Source organism: Somniosus microcephalus, chromosome 4, assembly GCF_052327205.1.
Source record: "Somniosus microcephalus isolate GS21.2 chromosome 4, FLI_Smic_1.0, whole genome shotgun sequence".
Taxonomy (NCBI): Eukaryota; Metazoa; Chordata; class Chondrichthyes; order Squaliformes; family Somniosidae; genus Somniosus; species Somniosus microcephalus.
In genome coordinates this window covers 275,772,320-275,795,133 of record NC_140990.1, presented here as the reverse complement: position 1 = coordinate 275,795,133, position 22,814 = coordinate 275,772,320, and the positions used below count along the sequence as shown (strand labels likewise).

The following is a 22,814-nucleotide window of genomic DNA, read 5'->3' as shown; positions in this document are numbered from 1 at the left end:
GTGTCTCTCATCCAGAGATCTGCTGTACTGCCTGTGAGACACGCTGGGGCCTGCTTAAGTAGGGGCCAGGTATGGGCGGAGCCCTACACACAATACAGGTAAGGAAATGAAACTGAAACTAAACTCCCCTGCTTGTCACAGTCACAGGCACAATCAAACACAGAGAATACAGAGTGCCTGATGAATGGCATATTTCATCACATTCACCCTTTCTACAGATTTAGTCTGTTCGGGGGTTTGATAGTCCTCTGTGACCGACGTAGCTGTTGTGGTGCCGCGGGTGTCGGCTGGGTGTCCCCGGTGGCCTCCTGGGTCTCTGCCGGGGGCGCCGCCAGGGTTGTTGAAGGGGTAGTTGGTGGGGGCACCGTTGGTCGATGTTCTTCCGGGGGTGATGAAAGGATATTGGGTGGGTAAGAGTTGCTGTGATTGTTGTTGCTGTTGTTGTCATGGTTGTTGTCGTTACCGGCTGGGGCGACGTCTTTTATGGACACGGTGTCCTCCCTTCCGTCGGCGTGCCGGACATACGCGTATTGGGGGTTGGCGTGGAGTAGGTGCACTGACTCCACGAGAGGGTCCGTCTTGTGGCCCTTCACATGCCTTCGTACAAATACCGGACCTGGGGTGGAGAGCCATGACGGCATGGATACGCCTGAGGTGGATTTCCGGGGAAAGACAAACATTCGTTCATGAGGCGTGGCATTAGTGGCAGTACACAATAGCAACCGTATCGAATGGAGCACATCTGGGAGGACTTCCTGCCAGCGGGAGATAGGGAGGCCCTTGGTCCTTAGAGCTAGAGTGACTGCTTTCCATACTGTCCCATTCTCTCGCTCCACCTGGCCGTTACCCTGGGGGTTGTAGCTGGTGGTACGGCTCGTGGCGATCCCCCTGGACAGCATGTACTGGCGTAGCTCTTCACTCATGAAGGACGCCCCCCTATCCGTATGGATGTAGCTCGGCATACCGAACAGGCAGAACAGGCTGTTGAGGCATTTAATGACCGTGGCGCTGGGGAAGGCGAATGAGAAACGGGAGTATTCGTCCACAATGTTCAGGAAGTAAACATTGCGGTCGACTGACGGGAGGGGGCCCTTGAAATCTAAGCTGAGCCGCTCAAAGGGCCGTGTAGTTTTGATTAAGTGGGCTCTATCTGGGCGGTAGAACCGAGGCTTGCACTCAGCGCAAGTGCGGCAGTTCCTGGTCAGAGACCGAACTTCCTCAATCGAGTAGGGTAAGTTGCGGGACTTTATGAAGTGGAACAGCCGTGTGACCCCTGGGTGGCAGAGGTCGTTGTGGAGGGTCTGTAGCCGATCCCCGGTGGCGCTGGCACACATCCCTCGTGAGAGGGCGTCGGGGGATTCGTTAAGGGCCCCTGGCCGGTAAATGATGTCATACTCGAAGGTGGAGAGCTCGATCCGCCACCTGAGAATCTTATCATTTTTAATCTTCCCCTTCTGTTTATTATTAAACATAAACGCTACCGACCGCTGGTCGGTAAGTAGGGTGAAGCGTTTGCCGGCTAGGTAGTGGTGCCAGTGGCGCACTGCCTCCACGATGGCTTGGGCCTCCTTTTCCACGGAGGAGTGTCTGATCTCGGGCCCTTGGAGGGTCCTCGAGAAGAAAGCTACGGGCCGCCCCGCCTGGTTGAGGGTGGCCGCCAAGGCAAAGTCAGACGCATCACTTTCCACTTGAAAGGGAGTGTTCTCGTCCGCTGCCTGTAGCGTGGCCCATTCAATATCCCGCTTAATGCTTTTGAAGGCGGCGTGGGCCTCAGCAGAGAGCGGAAAAGAGGATGCTTTCAAGAGGGGGCGGGCTTTGTCGGAGTAGTTGGGGACCCATTGGGCATAATAAGAAAATAACCCCAGGCACCTTTTCAGGGCTTTGGGAGTGTTGGGCAGGGGCAGCTCCCATAGGGGGCGCAATCGGTCAGGGTCGGGTCCAATTTCCCCATTCTCCACCACGCTGCCTAATATACAGAGGCGCGTGGTGTTGAAAACGCACTTGTCCTCGTTGTAAGTGAGGTTGAGTTTTTGTGCGGTTTTCAGGAACCTCTCGAGGTTCGAGTCGTGATCCTGCTGGTTGTGACCGCAGATGGTGACGTTGTCGAGGTAGGGGAAGGTTGCCTGCAAGTGGTGGTCATCGACCATGCGGTCCATCTCCCTCTGGAAGACCGAGACCCCATTCGTCACCCCAAAGGGGACTCTGAGGAATTGGTAGAGGCGTCCGTTCACCTCGAAGGCGGTGTACGGGCGGTCCTCTGGTCTGAAAGGGAGCTGGTGGTACGCTGACTTGAGGTCGATGGTGGAGAACACCCGGTATTGGGCAATTTGGTTCACCATTTCTGATATGCGGGGTAGCGGGTAGGCGTCTAGTTGGGTGTACATGTTGATCGTTTGGCTATAGTCGATCACCATCCGTTTCTTCTCGCTACCCCTCACCACCACCACTTGGGCGCGCCACGGGCTGTTGCTGCGTTCAATAACGCGCTCCCTCAGCAGCCTGTCCACCTCGGTCGTGATAAACTGCCTGTCCTCCCAGCTGTACGTCCTGCTTTTGGTCGCTATTGGCCGACAGTTGGGAGTAAGGTTCGTGAATAGCGAAGGCGGCTTTACCTTCAGGGTAGCCAGACCGCACACTGTGAGGGGCGGCTGGGACCCACCGTAATTGAGCGTGATGCTTTGGTGGTGGCACTGGAAATCCAGGCCCAAGATCACGCTCGCACATAGACTCTTCATGATTAGTAATTTAAAATTATCGTATACAGTTCCGTTAACGGACAATTGTACCGCGCAGTAACCCATAATGGTCGATGTCTGGGTTTTATCAGCCATAGAGATGGTGCCCCGAGCAGGGACCACCGTTAGAGAGAGTTGTTGTGCTAGTTCAGGGTGGATAAAACTCTCCGTGCTTCCACTGTCAATTAAACATTTAACCCCGCACCCGTTTACCTCGATGTCCACCATTGATTTGGATAGCGGGTGCGGTCTGGTCTGGTCCACTGTGACCGATGCCACTGTAGGGCCCTGATCGAGACAAGATGGTGTCCACGCTGTCTGCTCACAAGATGGCGGACCCCACGAGGTCGGGCAAGATGGCGTCCAAGATGGCCGCTCCCACGGCGCACACGCGGCGGTGGCGGGTTTTCCAGCGGGGTTCCCTCTGCACACCTTCCCGAAGTGCCCCTTCTTACCGCACTCAAAGCAGGTGGTGCCTTTCGCCGGGCACAGGTTTCTGGTGTGCTTCGGCTGCCCGCAGAAGTAGCAGTTGGGGCCCCGACGCGTCGCGGCTGTCGTAGGGCTTCTGGGGGGAGAGCGGGGCCCCGACGGTGTCGGGCTGCCGGGCGGGGAAGATGCCTTCCAAGGTGGTGGCGCCTTTGGTGCAAACGTGGCGGCGTGGGCGGCGCGGGCTGAAGAATAGGCGTCCGAGTTTCTCTGGGCCACATCCAGGGATCGCGTTGTGTCCACAGCCTGTTTCAGGTCCAATCCCATTTTTTCCAGTAGTCTCTGCCGGATGTAAGTGGAGCTGAGGCCTGTGATAAAGGCATCACGAACAAGCTCGTCAGTGTACACTGCGGCTTTTACATCTTGGCACTTGCAGTCTTTGCCAAGCGTTTTCAGGGTGACTAGGAACTCATCCAGCGATTCCCCAGGTCGCTGTGTGCGAGTAGCGAGCAGATGCCTAGCGTACACCTCATTCGTAGGCTGCTGGTAATGCGCCTTTAGGATGTCGCAGGCGGCCGGGTACGTGTCGGCGTCTTGGATGAGGGGGTAAACCCGGTGGCTTACCCAATTCCGCAGGATTCCGAGTTTCATACTTTCAGCGTCCGTAGCGTCTGTGATGGCTGCGGAATTGTCCAGGAAGAATTCCATACACTTAAACCAGTGTCCGAATCGTGCCGATGCATCCGAAGCATGCGGGTCCAAATCCAAACGTTCGGGTTTCAAGAGTTGATCCATTGCATTGAAAATTGAGTTAATAAAATTGATGTGCCTCAATGAATCCGAGACTCAACGTTAACGGAGCAAAGCAAGGCTTTTATTAACTCAGAAAGTAATACACAGTGGAGAAGTGTCTCTCATCCAGAGATCTGCTGTACTGCCTGTGAGACACGCTGGGGCCTGCTTAAGTAGGGGCCAGGTATGGGCGGAGCCCTACACACAATACAATACAGGTAAGGAAATGAAACTGAAACTAAACTCCCCTGCTTGGCACAGTCACAGGCACAATCAAACACAGAGAATACAGAGTGCCTGATGAATGGCATATTTCATCACAGTGATTGTATGTTTCAGAGCCTACAATCAACTCCAAGAGACAGTCGATCGGGAGTGGTGATTGTATGTTTCAGCCATATCATAGAGGGGGCTTTTAAGATTGAGTCTGAATAAGTTTGTGAGTTTCAGTCAGATCACAATAAGGATTTTGTGATTGAGTCTGGGTAACTTTATATGTAACAGTCAAATCGCGGACGGGTTTAACTGTGTCATATTGTGTCGATGCAAATGACCCTTGCGTAGGGGTTTGTATTTTGGGGTTGTTAGCTTGATATAAATCGTAGGGATTTATATTAGGGAAGTAAGTGTGTGTGTTCAATAAACGAATGAATCAAAGGTTGAGCCAAAATCCTGTGCCGTGTGTATTTTGTTCTTATAAATCCTGACGTCCAAGAACTGTGTGTAATGGGGGACCAGTATCGGAGAAACCCCCTTACACATTGTTCCGGTCGAGTAGAGAGAGCTTTATTCTGTGTATAGCTATATCTCATCTGGAAATGCTTGATGTTGACCCTGGGCACCTGAAATGGAAAATCCTCCATTCTCAGCACCAAAATCCCTCACCTTAAAGAATAAAAAACTAATGGGCCGTATTTTACGATCGGAAGCTTCCTGCGTGCGGAGGCCTCCGATCTGGAAAAAAATCTACGGACTTACCCAAGGGCTCCCGAGGTCCGGACACTTCCGCTCCTGGGCCTCTCCAACTGGAAATGTGCAGGGCCCAAGCAGTTCCCTGGCGTCCCTGGGATCACGTGGGCCATGGGGAGCCAATCAAAGAAGGGAATCTCCCTTCATACACTTGACAAATAGACCTCTCAAATATATGAATGGAGATCACCCCAAAAACACTGCAAAACATTAAATAATTTTTTTTTAATCTAATTTTTAAAATGAATTGAAATTACAATAAATTAAATATTTTAAACAAAACTTTAATTTTTTGAAAAAAATAATTAAAGTTTTTTACGAGGCTAAAAATAAACTTTTATTTTTAAATGATAAATGAGTGAAAATTTTAAAAAATCTTTTTTTCAAATCTTATGCTACGCCTGCTTTCACCAGGCGTAAGATTTCTAAGGGTTTTCTGCGGGCGGAGATTCTCCAGAAAGTCGAAGGATCTGCTCACAGAGGCCCTTCGCCTAGAACAGACGTCTGATCTGTCAAGAGCATTCTTGACAGATCGGAAATGTCGGTTTTCAGCGCCTGAAACCAGCATTCCCCATGTCCCTATGGGTGTGTACACAGCGCGTACACACCCGTAGGGACCGGAATATACAGCCCAATGACTTTCCTCGAGTCAGGAATCCAGAACAAAGGGGCATAATCAGAATTTGAGCTATACCAGTTAAAAACAAATTCGGGAAAACAGCTTCTTACAAAGTGCTGTGTGAATATGCCCCAGAAGACCAAGGGCTAAAAATTCAGTAGCGCCCCAATTGAGGCGCTAACTTCGCCGGGGCACTAAAAGTAGCGCCCTGGAAAAATGAGCACCCCGCGCCGGAAATTGAGTGGTTGCACCCCAAGAGGGAAGCGGGGCGCTACGGGAAGCGCCCCGCCTCCCTCTTGGGGCGCTGCGAGTGAATATCGTGGTGCTACGTGCCACAGTATTGCAGGTTTTCCTCCCCTTCTTAAAGTGGCGGGGCCTTGTGTAGCGCGACCTGGGGCCCAGCTGGGCTCCCGGGGATCGGGAGTGCAGGCAAAAGAGCCCGGAACCCAAGAGAAGTGCCAGGTTCTTGGAGCACAGCCGGCACTCAGCGTGGGGGGGGTGGGGGTTCAGGAGGCCGGGGACGGGAGCGCAAGCAGGTGCTGGCAGGCGGCCAGCAACAAAAATGGCCGCCCCGCACCTTGCCTTTAAATTGCGCCTCCCTGGCCGCAGGTACGCCTCCCTGACCCCGTCGGACATAGCGTCCGGCGGTAAATCAGGGGGCGCTCCCGAAGATCATGGCCGGGGCGTGAGCTGGGCGCTGAGCACACCAATGACGTCATCGCCAGCGGCCCAGCGCCGCAGGGCGCTACCGGTTAGCACCACCACTAACCTCCCGCTGAATTTTGCGGGAGGCGTGGGCAGTGTCACGCCCAGGCACTAGTTGGTTTGCGCCCCACTTAACGCCCTCTTAAGGCGCTAGCAGGTGGTGCTACCAAATGAATTTTACCCCCCAAGAGTTTAAAATCGTGTTTAAAAAAGACATTTAAATTATTAAGGGAGAATGCACAGGGAATTGAGATTAAAAAGATAGAGCTGCCATAGCTAACAAAAGGAGCATGCTTGATGCACTACTCCTGTTCCTATCCTGATTACTCCATTCTGTACGAAGCTCCACTGATACCCCAGAGGATTGATTTTAAGATTCTTTTCCTCACCATCAAATGTCTCCATTGCCTTCTGGAGAGGTGTGATCGACAGAGAGGGGGTAGGGAAAGCCAACTCCAATGGTACCCTCCTCCTGATGAAATGCTTAGAACATGGCCTGGTCATAACCAACACCCTGTTCCATCAGAGAGACAAGTACAAGGCTTCAGGGCAGCACCCTCGCTCCAAGCACTGGCATCTGCTGGACTACGTCATCGTCTGAGCGAGGGACAGCAAGGATGTCCACATCATCCGCGCCATGGCAAGAGCTGACGACTGCTGGACAGACCATCGCCTAATCCGCTCTGTCATCTCCATCAAAGTAGCCCCAAAACAGCAGCGACAACAGAAAATCAACGCTGGAGCACTCAAAGACCCCGCTAAGAAAGCCCTATTCAGCCTACGCCTCACAACCAACCCGACGACTCCCAGTGATGCAGAGACACAGAGTGTCCACAGCGCCTGGTCTGCACTCAAGGCCTCCAAACCAGCACCTGTGAAGAGATGCTCGGTCACTCAACCAGGAAACACCAAGGCTGGTTTGACGAAAATGACCAGGAGATCCAGGAGATAATAAGCTGCAAGTGTAAGGCATTCCTGAACTGGAAACAGCAACACAACTCGAGAGCAAGAAAGCAGCTCTACAGAAGCCTGAAGGCCGAGGTCCAACAAAAAACTCGCGACCTAAAGAACAGATGGTGGGTGGAGAAAGCGCAGGAGATCCAGCAGCTAGCCGACAACCATGATGTGCGTGGATTCTTTAGCGCAGTCAAGACCTGCTACGGCCCAATCACCCAAGGCCCTACCCCACTGCGGACCAAGAATGGAGAGGTACTCATCAAGTCAGTGCCCGCTGGAAGGAGCAATTCGAAGATTTCCTTAACCAAGACTCTGTCTTCGACATGAGTGTCCTCAACTCCATCCACTGCATGCTACCCGCTACCACCTCAGCACAAGCCCAGCCTGGCAAGACGTTGAAAAGGCCATCTGACAACTGAAGAACAACAAGGCCTCAGGAGCAGAGAATCCCTGCCGAGGCATTAAAGCATGGCGGAGAAGCACTACTGGTATGAATTCATGAAATAATTTCTCTTATCTTGAAGGAGGAGAGCATACCAGGGGATCTCAGAGATGCTATAATTGTGACCATCTTCAAGAAAGGTGATGAGTCCGATTATGGTAATTACAGAGGAGTTTCCCTGCTGTCTGCCACAGGGAAAGTCATTGCAAGAATCCTCCACAATCGCCTTCTCCCAGTGGCTGAAGAGCTCCTCCCAGAGTCGCAATGCGGATTCCGCCCACTAAGGGGCACAATGGACATGATTTTCACCACGTGTCAATTACAAGAGAAATGCAGGGAACAGCACCAACCATTGTACATGGCCTTCTTTGACCTCACAAAGGCCTTTGACACTGTCAACCGTGAGGGATTATGGAGTGTCCTCCTCAAATTCGGCTGCCCTCAAAAGTTTGTCACCATCCTCCGCCTGCTTCATGACAGCATGCAAGCCGTGATCCTGGCCAACGGTTCCACCACAGACCCAATTCACGTACGGACCGGGGTCAAGCAAAGTTGTGTCATCGCACCAACGCTCTTCTCGATCTTCCTTGCTGCAATGCTCCATCTCACCCTCAGTAAGCTCCCCGCTGGAGTGGAGCTAATTTACAGAACTAACAGGAAACTGTTCAACCTCCGTCGCCTCCAGTCCAGATCTAAGGTCGTCCCATCTGTTATCGAATTACAGTATGCAGACGACGCTTGCTTCTGTGCACACTCGGATGTCGAACTCCAAACCATCGTCAACACCTTCACCGAAGCATACGAGAGCATGGGCCTTACACTAAACATCCGTAAGACAAAGGTCCTCTACCAACCTGCCCCCGCCAAACAGTACTGCCCACCGATAATCAAAATCCATGACAAGGCCTTGGACAATGTGGACCACTTTCCATACCTCGGGAGCCTACTGTCAACAAGGGCAGATGTTGATGACGAAGTCCAACACCGCCTTCAGTGTGCCAGTGCAGCCTTCGGTCGCCTGAGGAAGAGAGTGTTGAAGACCAGGACCTCAAATCTGGCACCAAGATCATGGTCTACAGAGCAGTAGTGATACCCGCCCTCCTGTATGCCTGAGAGACATGGACCATTTACAGCAGGCACCTCAAAGCACTGGAGAGGTACCACCAACGTTGCCTCCGCAAGATCCTGCAAATCCATTGGCAGGATAGGTGCACCAACGTCAGTGTTCTCGCTCAGGCCAACATCCCCAGCATCGAAGCTTTGACCACGCTCGATCAGCTCCGATGGATGGGTCACATCGTCCACATGCCCGATACGAGACTCCCAAAACAAGCACTCTACTCGGAGCTCCGACACAGCAAGAGAGCCCCAGGTGGGCAGAGGAAATGCTTCAAGGACACCCTCAAAGCCTCCTTGAAAAAGTGCAATATCCCCACCGACACCTGGGAATCCCTGGCCCAAGACCGCACAAAGTGGAGGAGAAGCATCCAGGAAGGCGCCGAACACCTCGAGTCTCTTCGCCGGGAGCAAGCGGAAGCCAAGTGCAAGTAGCACAAGGAGCACACATCAACCCAAGCACCCCACCCACCTGCCCCTTCAACCACCGTCTGCCCCACCTGTGACAGAGACTGTAGGTCTTGCATTGGACTCATCAGTCACCTGAGAACTCATTTTTAATGTGGAATCAAGTCATCCTCGGTTCCAAGGGGCTGCCTAAGAAGAAGAAGAGTTCCTATCCTGATTACCCCATTCTGTACGAAGCTCCACTGATACCCCAGAGAATTGATTTTAAGATCCTTTTCCTCACCATCAAATGTCTCCATGGCCTTCTCCCTCTCTGCCACCATGATCTCCTCCAGGAATGTCCTTTCGCACATTTACCATTCTTCTAATACTGACTTACTTCTTGTACCTTACTCCCACTGCTCTACTATCAGCAGCTACTTCACTCCCACCCTCAGCACCTCTGCCTCGTCACCTCCATCCTGCTTTCAAAAGCCTCCTAAAAACCCTTCTCCAACTGCACTTTCACCCCTCCTAATTTGTATCATCCCTTTCTTGTATCTGTTCAGTTCCCACTTATTGTCCACTGGATCTGGACGAGGGAACTAGATGTAATGGCCCAGAAATTCGGGTCTCCACGGGTGAGTACGCACGGGGTACTCACGCGTGGGCCCGATGGAAGTGCCAGTTTCCTGCATGCACTGCGCATGCGCGGGAAACCGGCACTTCCGTTCCTCTGAATGAAGGGGTTCAGAGGTCGAACGCGTGTGTGGGGGAATCTGCGCGTGCGCTTTGAACTTACGTTTTTTTTACAGGTTTCTCCGGGAACGTAAGCCTGCCGAATTTAGAAATGTAAAAAGCAGGCGTAAGGCCTGCTTTTTACAAGGTAAGTGGTCAATTAATTAAAATTAAAACATTTTTTCCACAGGTTTATTATTTTTAAATACTTTAAAGCAAGGTAAGTTTATTTTTAGTCCCGTTAGAATATAAAGTTATTTTTTTCAAAAATTTAAAGTATTGTTTAAAATAGTTATTTAATGTAATTTATAGTTTATTTAAAAAGTGTGATTTAAAAAAAAAAATTATTTGAAGGTTTACTGCTATTTTGGGGCCGTAGTATTTATAAGTCTTGACAGGTCTTACTGTCAAGACTTATGAATAGGCTTTTTCCTCCTCCGATTGGCTGCCCATGGCCCACGTGATCCCAGGGGACGCATCGAACTAACTATGCCCCTGGGATACGCAAGCACTGCGCGCCGGCAGCTGGGCTAGGCGCCAGATCGGAATTCCACGGGGCCCTACAGCTCAACTCCCGGCGCGCAAGGTAAGTGCAGGTCGGGGGCTTACACCCGCGGGAAGCCCTTGACCTGAATTTCTGGGCCAATTTTGCAGACAACACAAAGCTGGGTGGGCGTGTGTGCTATGAGGAGGACAGGTTGGGTGATTGGGCAGAAGCATGGCAGATGCAATATAACGTGGATAAATGCGAGGTTATCCACTTTGGTGTCAAAAACAGGAAGGCAGATTATTATCTAAATGGCAATAGATTGGGAGAAGGGGAAGTGCAACGAGACCTGGGCATCCTTGTGTACCAGTCGCTGAAAGTAAGCATGCAGCTGCAGCAGGCGGTTAAGAAGGCAAATGGTATGTTGGCCTTCGTAGCGAGAGGGTTTGAGTACAGGGACAAGGATGTCTTGCTGCAGTTGTACAGGGCCTTGGTGAGGCCACATCTTGAGTATTGTGTGCAGTTTTGGTCACCTTATCTGAGGAAGGATGTTCTTGCCATGGAAGGAGTGCAGCGAAGATTCACCAGGCTGATACCTGGGATGGCAGGAATGACGTATGAGGAGAGATTGGGTCGATTGGGCTTGTACTCGCTGGGGTTTAGAAGAATGAGAGGGGATCTCATCGAAACTTATAAAATTCTAACAGGACTAGACAGACTAGATGCTGGAAGGATGTTCCCGATGGTCGGGGAGTCCAGAACCAGGGGTCACAGTCTAAGGATAAGGGGTAAGCCATTTAGGACAGAGATGAGGAGGAATTTCTTCACCCAGAGAGTGGTGAACCTGTGGAATTCTCTGCCAAAGAAGGCAGTAGAGGCCAATTCATGAAATATATTCAAGAAGGAGTTGGATATATTTCTTAAGGCTAAAGGGATCAAGGGATATGGAGAGAAGGCAGGAACAGGGTACTGAATTTGGATGATCAGCCATGATCTCATTGAATGGCGGAGCAGGCTCGAGGGGCCGAATGGCCTACTCCTGCTGCTATCTTCTATGTTTCTATGTTTCTATACTCTGAAAGCACACTATAAGACATCTCTCTGTAAGTTAGGAATACAGGAAACTTTGTGATATCCGGCACCGACGGGACCGAGCTGTTGCCGTTAGATCAAAACTGCCGGACATGTTGAAACATACGGAGATTTTCAGCTCCGGGTGAATCAACAAACCCTGTTGCTTAGCAACAGCTTCAAAACAGTCGGCTGCAGCTTAAAAGCATCTCTAGCTGAAGCTGTTGCTTAGCTACAGACCTTGCAGAGCCTGACTGGGGGAAAAAAGCAACGAGAAGTAAAAATACTTATAGGAAACGGCTCCTGAATTTTGCCGGTAGATAGAGCTTTCCGGACTTTTAACCTCCGGATAAACCAAAGTTTCCTGTACTATGGAAATGTAAGTTGTTGAATTTGCCACTCAGAAGTGATCCAGTTAACCTTACAAGTGGAAATATTTATCCTATTGCATCATTACCTTAATGTCCTAAGAAATCTCATTTGTTTTAGTTCAGTATTACTATCAATGTTCACATTCATCACAAGAAAAGTGTGATGAGTGTAAAATAGTACAGCAAATCAGTGAAGAAAAAAATAGATTAGTATTAATTCCATTTTAGTTTTGATCTGTACAATGGGGTTATTAATTTCATTGCTTTTTATGTTTAATTTTCACGCTATTCATGCAGATTACCAGTCAAAGCCGTATGTTCCTGAAGTACATCTTCTTGCCCCATAGCTTCACTGGTGTCTGAGATTTTGTAACCAAGACTCCTGAAGACACGTTCACTTTCCTGCCATGTCTTTTGAAAATTCTTCAGCAATTCTTCTGGTGTGTTATCAGCTGATATATCTAATATCTGTCCTGAAATTACATCTTCATAGGTTGGTGGTGCATGCCTGGAATCAGTGCCTGAAAACATTTCAGAGTGCTGAATGCTAGTTCTTGAGCTAGTTGCTTCAGTTTCAAACTCATCCACACGTGCAAACTGCTTATTATTTGCTTCAGGATATAGCATGGATTGTGTTGACGTCTTAATTCCTTCCTTGACTTTATGAGAATGTTGAGATTTTTTCAGAGGTTTTCCATCTCCCTGGGGATTTTCAGGACTAGTAGCTTGTCCAGAACTTTCAAACGCAGGCTTGACAGATTTTATATCAAAAGTTGGGATTACGTCAAACACAGTTTTTTCCCCAAGAAGGTCATCTTCACTATCACTTCCTATTCTATCAGTGATTATGACTGGCTCCTTTTGAAAATAAATTGTTGTATCAGGTATTTCAAATTTATTAACAAGTTCTGAAAGATCTACTTTCGGCATCTGAACTTTCTGCTTGCTAACAGCAGATTCAGACTCTTCTGTGTCAGAGCCCAAACGTTCTGGAATGTCTATGGGATCCTTACGCATGTACACTTTGTTTTCTTCTGACCTTCTAGCCTCTTCAAACATTTCTGCTATATCCTTAACCGTAATAATCGTGACAGGCGATTCGGATTTAGGTAATGTATCTGTAACCGGCGTGTCAATCTTTAACTGACGTCGAAGAGTTGCTGGTGATGGAATAATTTCCGACCTCTTTTCTGCTATTGCAACATGTGTAGACTGTGTAGATTGTGAAATTCCCTGTGACAGTTTTGCTGTAGTATCTTTAAGTTTGGCAAGCTGATCATAACGTTTACCTCTTGGTGGAGAGGGTGATGTTGAAGATGTGCGAATTCTGGATGTTGGCATCTCTGAGCTGCGCATCGGTAGTGGAGGTGTCGGTGTAGTTTCCCGTTGGACTGGGGATGGTGTACTGTATGCTTTCTGAGAAAGTGGTGGAGAGGGAACAGTTCTAAGAGGTGATTCTGTGCGCCTTGCTGTAGACTCGATAGTGATGTAAGAAGGGGATGGTGACGGCATTCTTTTTGTTGGAGACTGGGCTCTCTGCTCTGCAAGTCTAATTTCACTTAACTGTTCCTTTTTACTTTCACATGCTTGCTCTTCAACATTGCTTTTTCCTTGTTTATCTAATTTGCAAGAACCAATGCTTATCTTAGATATCTTCTGCGAAGGTGTAGTGCAACCCAATGTTTCTTTTTCAGGTTTTAAACCAGCCATAGAAATCAATGCTTTTTGTATTGATTCATCAAAATATGCAAGCTTTAGTAATGCTTTCTGTTTAATCTGTGTTAGTTCTCGCCTCACCTTTTGCAAATCAGTCCCTTTGGTAACCTTCATTGGGAATCCATGGCCATCTGTAAGCCATTTAGGAACCTTTCCCCAAAAGGCTGTTATTGCATTTAAATCTATGTTGTCATTCTCTTTTTCAAACTGAATCAGTCTGATCAAAATGTTTTGCAGTTCTTCACGCTTTCGGTAACTATCACTAATTTCTACATAATGTCTTGCCACACTTTTATCAAATTCCTTTTCATGCACAGCAGTATTTCTACTTTCTTTGTTCTCCTGTTTTATATCCTCCACATGAGCAGGGACCAGCCCTTGCTTACTATCTGCATTTCTTACATAACAAACTTGTTCTTCCTTTGCCTGAAAGGAATCCTGTTCACTTTTATATTCAACCTGATTTTCTGAAGTTACAATTTCCTTCCAATCAAGGTGTTTTTGCACATGTGCCTGTTCACCCAAGGGCTTTTGATTAATTACTTGCATTGCTAAGTCACCTTTCTGCTGATCTTGTTCTCCTTGAATTTTTAGAAATGCTCCTTTCTGAACCTTAACATGATGCTTCTGCATTTTTTCACTCTTCACTTCTTTGTATATGACCTCCTTTTCCTTCTTTTGTTGCACTTTCTGAGTTTCTTTGAAATGAGCTGTATGAGATTGTTGATTATGCTGTTGTACCTCTTTCTTATTTTTCACTTGATCTTCTGCCACATTTATTGCAAGTGTTTGTGAAACAGATGTCTTTTCATTGTTCGGATCTTTAACATCAGTTGCTGATTGGTAATATTCACCCAAATGATTATGTTGCTGAACAATAATGTTATGCTGCTCTTGTTTAGCCACATCCACATAGTCATTTGGTTTTAGTTGAAAATGTTTAATGGCAGTTTTCTCTTGATTTTTATTTTCTTCTGGCATTGAAATATGTTTTTGCTTCTTTTTGTATGACAGTTCACTTTCTTTCTTTTCTTGCATTATTTGATCCATTTTAGGTAGCTGAATAGTTTTAACCTTAAATTTTGGCAGAGAAATTGACTGAGGTTTTAGATGACTAGGTTGTTCTTGTGCCTCATTGTGTTGTTTAATAGTTTCCAAGCCAATATCTTTCACTGAATCTTTAAATGCATTAAATATCTCTTCCTTATTACTCATTACATCTGAAGAATATTTTAAGATATGGTGCAGTTGCTCTGAAGCAGATGCCACTGCTGACTGGGAGGAAGAAGCAGAAGACACTGTTTTTGTGGACATCTGATCTTCTGAAGCTGTGGGCACTGTTGGTTTTGGATAAACTTGATGTTCTGCGGCAGTGGGCACTGTTGGTTTTGGATAAACTTGATGTTCTGCGGCAGTGGGCACTGTTGGTTTTGGATAAACTTGATGTTTTGCGGCAGTGGGCACTGTTGGTTTTGGATAAACTTGATGTTTTGCGGCAGTGGGCACTGTTGGTTTTGGATAAACTTGATGTTCTGCGGCAGTGGGCACTGTTGATTTAGGATAATCCTGATGTTTTGCGGCAGTGGGCACTGCTGATTTAGGATAATCCTGATGTTTTGTGGCAGTGGGCACTGTTGATTTAGGATAATCCTGATGTTTTGCGGCAGTGGGCACTGCTGATTTAGGATAATCCTGATGTTTTGCGGCAGTGGGCACTGTTGGTTTTGGATAATCCTGATGCCCAATAGTGGGCACTCCTGGTTTTGGATAAACTGGACGTTCTTCAGTAGTGGACACTTTTGGTTTTGGATAATCCTGATGTTTTGTGGCACTGGACACTGCTGGTTTTGGATAATCCTGATGTTTTGCAGCACTGGATACTGCTGGTTTTGGATAATCCTGATGTTTTGCAGCACTGGACACTGCTGGTTTTGGATAATCCTGATGCTCCACAATATTGGACACTCCTGGTTTTGGATAAACTGGATGTTCTTCAGCAGTGGGCATTCTTGGTTTTGGATAAATTTGATGCTTTGCAATAGTATGCATGCTTTCTGTTTCCGTTACCTGACTAGCTGGAGAAGTCAGATAATCAGCAGCTGGTGTGACAGTCGGTAAAACTGAAGGCTTCACTGTGAAACTATTTTCGGATTCTCCTTTATCTGGACTTTTTGATTCTTCTGTCACTGGCTTCCCCATATTTACAGGCCAAGCAATTTTAGCTGCTTTATTTTTTTCCATTTCTTCTCTCTCTTTCCTATATTTTTCTTCAGCTATCATTAAAGGAGTTTTAAATTTCCTGGCATAAGGTTTAGGTTGTGGTTTTGCAGTTTCAGTTTTGGGTGAAGGATCTAGTGGCACAAAAACGTTGTTAACAGCAGAAGCAGCCTGTGCTTCCTTTTTCTGTGATAGCTTTTGAACAGGTTGAGGGGGTGGTGATTGTATAGCTTGTGGACATGTTGAATGTTGTTTCTCTTGTGTGGGTTCATGTTTCTGCTGTTGAATATCTAGCTTTGATGCTGTGGAATCCTCAGCTTTAATTACATTTGGTTTTGAAATGAGCGGTACTTTCTTCTTCGGTTGCTCTTTTGGTTTGATAGATTCAAGGTTTGGCATTTTCTGTAAAGACTGTAACTTTGATGTCTTATTAACGAGTTTCCTTTGTTGGGAAGGTGATTGAGGAAGGGATGGTGGTAATGGTAATAAATTTAACTCAGGCTGTAAAGGAGATGGAGGAAGATGTCCTGCTGTGAACCTGTCCTCGATAAGAGTTATAGTAGGAGTAATAGGGGGAGGGGGTGGAGGAGGAAGAGGAGAAGGAGGGAGTTCAGTTTCATACATCTCTGGTTTTATCTGGACTAATGGTGGTGGTGGGAGAGGAAACATTTGACCATCTTCTTCTATATGTGAAGGAGGAGGAGGAGGAAGCGAGAGTTCAGCATCAGAAGACAGCGGAGCTGGTGGAGGTGGAGGTGGAATTGAAAATTGAACCTCTGGCATACTCTTTTTGTCCATTTTTACATGGCTTAATTCTTTCTTTCTAGTATTGTGAGTTTTAATGTCCATCTTGTTTGTAGACATTCTTAATTTTTCTAACGAAGTAGTTCCAGATTTGATCTTAGGTGCAAGTCTTGTATTCATTATCTGGCTACGGTCGTCAACAGTTTTATGCAACTCTTTGTTACTTTTAATTTCCTGTTTGCTTTTTACATCATGTTCCATAATTGACTGAGATGCAAAAGTCTGAAGTGTTTGATTGGATGCCTGTGCAATTTCCTGAAGAATACTGGTGCCCTGAATGGTTTGAGAGTTGATGACTTGTGCAACTGCTGTATCGGCTCCTGTACAAATCTCAATATTTGGTATTTCAATAACCTCAGAAGTGCTTGGTGACTGGAAGGAACTCTGACCATCTGTTGAGACTGAAACCATCTGTTTAGCTGTTTGTCTGTCAACTGAACCAAAGTTTTCTTTTACTTTACGTGCATTGTATTTATCATCTGTAGACTTGATTCTGGTTGCTTGTACACTTTGAGCACCAATATGTTTAGATGTGATCCTGGTAGTGTGCACATCTGAGATTTTCTTTACATCTTCCTTAACAACTTCATATGCATTATATTGATGTTGCTGATCAGGTGGCAAGAGAGATTGAACTTTCTCTTGTATATCACTTTTCACTGAATCATCTGCTTTAATGTTAACCTTTTTAGTACCCTCATGTTGTTCGACATTCAGTTTTGTCCGTATTATTGTGTTAACATTTTTTGTAATATCCATCTTACTTTGTTCTTTAGCTGCTAAGAGAGATTTTACGGAGCTATGTGCACCTTCTTTATGGCCAATACCCTTTGCAGTAGGTATCTGTTTCTGGCCTTCCTGATGGATTTTAATAGTATTTTGAACAACTCCTGCTCCACTGGCCTGGGGTTGAACCTGCTGTTGTGTTGGCTCCAGTAGATTTTGGATAGTAGCTTTTACATCCTCTTTATTGCTCATCTGATACGGCACCGCTATTTTTTCAGAAGCTGCTTCCAATAAATTGCTCATTGAGGCTTGAAAGTCAGCTCTCATTATGACTTCCTTTTCAAACTGCTTCAATTTGCTTTGTGCTTCCTCCAAACATTTTGAAGTACACTGGAGATCACCAGGCACCACATCTTCCTCAACTACTTCATTTCTGGTATTTACTGACTTTTCTAGAGAATCTAGAGTGCCTTTAATGTCTCCTGGAATAACTTCAAGCTTTTCAATATATTTTTTCTGAGATTTTGCTTCTTCAAGAAATTTTAGAGTTGCAGATAAATTACCTCGTACAATCTGTTCCTTTTCTACTAGTGTGGGCTGATTTATGGCCTGATTGAGTGAATCCAAAGCTGCTCTTAAATCGCCTCGCATGATTTCTTCTTTTTCTACATTGGCAGATACGTTTTGCCTTTCTGCCATAAAAGCCAGCACTGCATTTTGGACATCACCAGATAAAATTTCAGACTCTGCAACTGTACGTTCAATTTGCATTTGCTGCTGCTTAAGCATTTTTTTGGCACCCTCAACATCTCCATGTATTATTTCCTCAGACTCCGGTTGAACCACAGCGGTTTCCCCAGTCTCCTGCTGGAGTAGTTTAAGATAGTCGAGTGCTCCAGACTCAATACAAGTTGTGTAAAATTGAACATTTCCTTTTTCAGTGTCATTTACTTTAACTTTCTGTAAAAGTTCACTGCTCTGAGAAGTAGCTATAAGCTTATCAATTGCAGCTTGTATATCACCTTTTATGACTTCACCCTGTTTAACTTCAGTATCATCTGTTCTGTTGAGAAGAGAATAAACTGTCATCCTAACATCCCCTTTCTCACTCTCCTGAATCAGAATCCCCTTTTTTGCAGAGTTGTCATGACTTAAAAGATTGTTGATAACTTGCTGAATATCACAACCAATTATTTCTTCTTTTTCGACATCGATATCTGTTGTCCTCTTCAAAAGCTGTGCTGTTGTCAAATGGACATTGCCTTTTTCATTATGGTCTACAGTGATTCCCTTTTCTGTAGACCCTTTCTTGGATAGTAATTCCATCATGATGTTTTGGAGATCTCCTCTGACAATCTGTTCTTTTTGTATCTCTGGGGATGTTTGGTTCAATAGTTGATATTTTGCCATTCTGACATCTCCAACCTCATTTGCTTCAATGAGGATTCCTTGGGATTGGAGAATTTTGCAGTCATAAAGCGACTTAAGGGTTTCTTCAATATTTTTTCCTATTATTTCTGGCCTTTCTGCTGCACTTTCATTGAATTGGTGCAAAGGTGTAGTTTCAAAAAGCCAGGTCGTCGTTTTGACATCCACTTGTGGAATATCTTCTTGAACTATTTTTATATTTGTATTATTAATTTCCTGTATGCTGTCCAATGGTTGCTTTTCAAAAAGCCAAATGGCCTGTTTTACATCTCCTTTTTGTACATCTTCTCGTCCAACTGTCTCAATCTTTTTATATTCTGAATCTTCCCCTTTTATCTCATCAATGGTATGCGATTCAAAAAGCCAAGTGACAGTCCTTACATTACCGTGCTGAATTTCACTGACACTTACTGTTCGAATGTATTTCTGATCAAGATCTGATTCAAATAGTTGAGTACTTGATCTCACATCACCACCTTGTACATCACAAACTGTCTTGAGGATTACTTTCTCGTGATCTGCTATTTTGTCCAGTGGCTGTGTTTCAAATCTCCAACGTGCAGAAGTAACATCTCCTTTTTGAATATCCTCTTGAGTCACAGCTTTGATGACATATACTTCATCAGTTTCTTTAATTAAATCTAGTGGCTTCGTTTCAAATAGCCACCTGGTGCCCCGCACATCTCCACTAATCACTTCCTCCTTCCGAACAGTCATTACTTCATGGTAATATCCTTCCTTATCTTTGATGGCATATAGTGGCTGAGTTTCAAACAGCATAGTGTAGTTTTTAACATCTCCTTTTTCTATTTGTTCCATACTAAATTTTTTGAGGTCTGTAGTTTCTGAAGATTCTTCCTTAATCTGATCCAGTGAATAGGTCTCAAAAATGAAACGTCCTTTACCAACATCCCCACCCTGAACATCTGTGATTGTGTGGAGAATCTCTCGTTCTTCAGAGTTTTCTTTTATAGCATCTATTGGATGGTTTTCAAAAAGCCAAGTGCAATTAATAACATTACCTTTCTGAATATCTTCTGCTGTCATAGATCTAATTTTTTTTAACACCTCTTCTGAACTGGAGTTTATCAAATCAAGAGACTTATTTTCAAAGATCCACTTCTTACGAGATACATCCCCTGATTGAATATCTATTTTAGTTAGCCGCCTAAATTCTTCCTCCTTATCCCCTTGTATATTTTCCAGAGGTTCAGTCTCAAACAGAAAGCGGGCCATTCGTACATCACTACCCTGGATGTCTTCCCGCTGTACTGTACGCATTGTTATAATGGTTTCTGAATGATCTTTTATTGCATCTAAAGGCTGAGTTTCAAATAACCAAGTACAAGTTTTTACATCCCCTTTCTGGATCTCATCTACTTCATTTTTAATATCTACTTTTTCATAGAGAGCATCCATTGGCTGTGTCTCAAACAACCACCTGCAGGTTTGTACATCTCCTTTAACATCATCACGCAGCTTTGATACAATTTCTTCATCTTCTACATTGCTAAAATATTTGATGGCATCAAGTGGTTGTGTTTCAAACAGCCACTTAGCTGTTTTCACATCACCAGATTGTATTTCTTCTTTTGATATCCCTTTGATGATTTGAAACTTTTGAATACTTTCATCAAACTGATCAATAGGAGTTGTCTCAAACATCCATCTGCATGTTCGTACATCACCCCTCACAATTTCTTCTCTCCTCACAGTTTTAATCTCATGATAGTGTCCAGCACTATCTTGAACAGCATATAGAGGAGTTGTTTCAAATAAAGTTCTATTTGACATTACAGCACCACTAGTCACACCATCCACTTGAATCTTTTTAGATTCATCAATGTGACTTAGATTCATAGTTTCAAACACCTGTTTGTAATTGCTTACATCACCTTTTTTGATTTCTTCTAGCTGAATTGTTTTTGTATATTTTTCTTTCTCCTCCCCAATCATCTCAAGTGGTTGGGTCTCAAAAATCCATGTTTGGTGTCTCACGTCCCCTTTTTCCTCTTCAGAGGCGATCATATATTTCAGCTTTCCTACATCTGGGCTGTCCTTTAAAGCATCAATGGGAACAGTCTCAAACAAGTGTTTTGTTGAACGCACATCACCTCCTATTATTACTTCAGTTTCTATAGGTCTTGCATTATCATTGTCTTTTAGCAAGTCAAATGGTTGGGTTTCAAACATCCAGCATTGTCTGCTAACATCAGCACCTTGTATTTCTTCTTTATAGTTGACAGAAGTGTCTGTTTCTAACTGTTCTTTGATGCTGTCCAGGGGATGTGTTTCAAATAACCATTTAGCTCTGTTCACACCACCTTGATTAACTTCCTCCCTAGAGATACCACATACAACCTTTATACTTGAAACATCCTCATTAATCATGTCTAAAGGTTTTGTCTCAAACAGCCAGCGTGCAGTTCTTACATCTCCTCTTTCAATCTCCTCTCTTTTGACAGTTTTGATTTCTAGCACTTGACCAGACTGGTCCCTAATAACATAGAGGGGTTGAGTTTCAAACAACTTTGTTGTTTTCTTCACATTTCCTTTAATTTCTTCAAATTCAGTTTTCAGATGCATGAAGTTCAGTTCATCCACTGAATCCAAGTGCCCAAGTGTATCAAGGGACTGAGTTTCAAATAAATATCTTGCAGTTTTGACATCACCAGCAGTAATGTCTTTTGTGGCAGAAGTCTCTATGGCCTGGTCACATTCTTGGTAAATCTTATTCATTGAATCAAGTGGCTGTGTTTCAAACAACCAAGTGGCAGTGCGGACATCTCCTCTTGCTAATTCAGGAATCTTCCCAGTGGCTTCTATAGATTCAGGAGAACTTACACCAAGCGTATCAATGGCTTGTGTCTCAAACATCCATGCTGTGTACTTCACATCACCTCCTGCTATCATTTCTTGTTGTGAAATGCATTTCGCATTGCTTTGGTCAGGGGATTCATCCTTGATAGAATCTAATGGTTGAGTCTCAAACATCCAGCGCATGGACTGTACCTCTCCTTTAAGGATCTCATCCCATTCTAAATACTCTCTTTCTGGGCTCAGACATTTCTGGGGGCTATGACCAGTGTGTTCAAAAACATACTTGGCCTGCTGCACATCTCCCATTACATCATTATCTTTTGTTTCATTTGTCACAATCTCACTGATCTCTTGTATAAATTCCTTTTCCAGGTTCTTTCTCACCTCTGGATTGATATGTTTATACAAACGTTTTAGCTCGTAAAGATTTCTTTGCTTTGAATATAGTTCCTTAGGAATGACTTGTTTTGTTGAAGAAAGAGAGGGTTCGGGAGATTGTGAAAAATATGTTATTTCTGATGGTGTATTTAGTAAATCTGGTGGGGGAGGAGGGAATTCTTCCATGCTTCCACGGTTACTGGAGCTGAGAGAAACTGAAGCAGCTGTACTGTCTATTTTTCTTAATGATGTAGCTTCAGAAATCTTGCCTGCTGTTGTGGAAATGTTGGAAGTAGAAACAACAGGAGGCCACTGCATCTCTTGGAAGTTATGTTCTGTCTTAATGGAAAAGTCAATAATCATGTTGAACCACGCATAGTTTTTGTTGCTGTTTCTCAACATGCAGTTTAGAATTCTGCTTCAAATCAGCCTCCATGCAATGCAATGTCAACACACCATCTTCAAAAAATTCCACCAAACATTCTATTTTAGTGTCACAGTGCAATTTTGAAAAAAAGAAAACTTTTGTAATATTATTTTGATTCTTCAAGTTGCTTCCCTGCTGCAGATTTTAAAGATTGATCCCATTATTTGATGGCCGTCATAATTAAGGAAGCTGCCTGGTGTGGAAGTGATTTCTTACCTTTCTGTTTTCTTCTAAATATCCTTAATTTCTCCACAATGGTTCCTTTTCATACCTAACTGTATGACTTAGTGAAACAAAAAATACTTTACATAGGGGAAAATGATGAAAGGGGATACAATATTTACAAGATGATAGGAAGTTGAAAAGATAAATGATGTGCAGCAGAGAAAAGAAATGTCAAAGAATTAGAAAAAAGCAAGGCATAAAGTTAGAAAAGTACACTTTCCAAATGAAGCCACTGCATTTCAAATGTGCATTTCTTGC

General features: G+C 45.1%; 1 protein-coding gene across 6 annotated transcripts in view; it reads right to left on the bottom strand.

Annotated features, from left to right (window-relative positions):
- xirp2b (xin actin binding repeat containing 2b) overlaps positions 1-22,814 on the bottom strand; it is a 250,156-nt gene that overhangs the window by 39,030 nt on the left and 188,312 nt on the right. For 4 of the 6 annotated variants that reach the window (XM_085986457.1, XM_085986461.1, XM_085986458.1 and 1 more), the window contains one exon: positions 12,118-20,764. In XM_085986457.1, the coding sequence (XP_085842583.1) occupies positions 12,118-20,764 (8,647 nt within the window). Of the gene's footprint in view, positions 1-12,117; positions 22,244-22,814 lie in introns of all 6 variants that reach the window. The other 2 variants (XM_085986456.1, XM_085986455.1) reach the window with 1 other exon arrangement.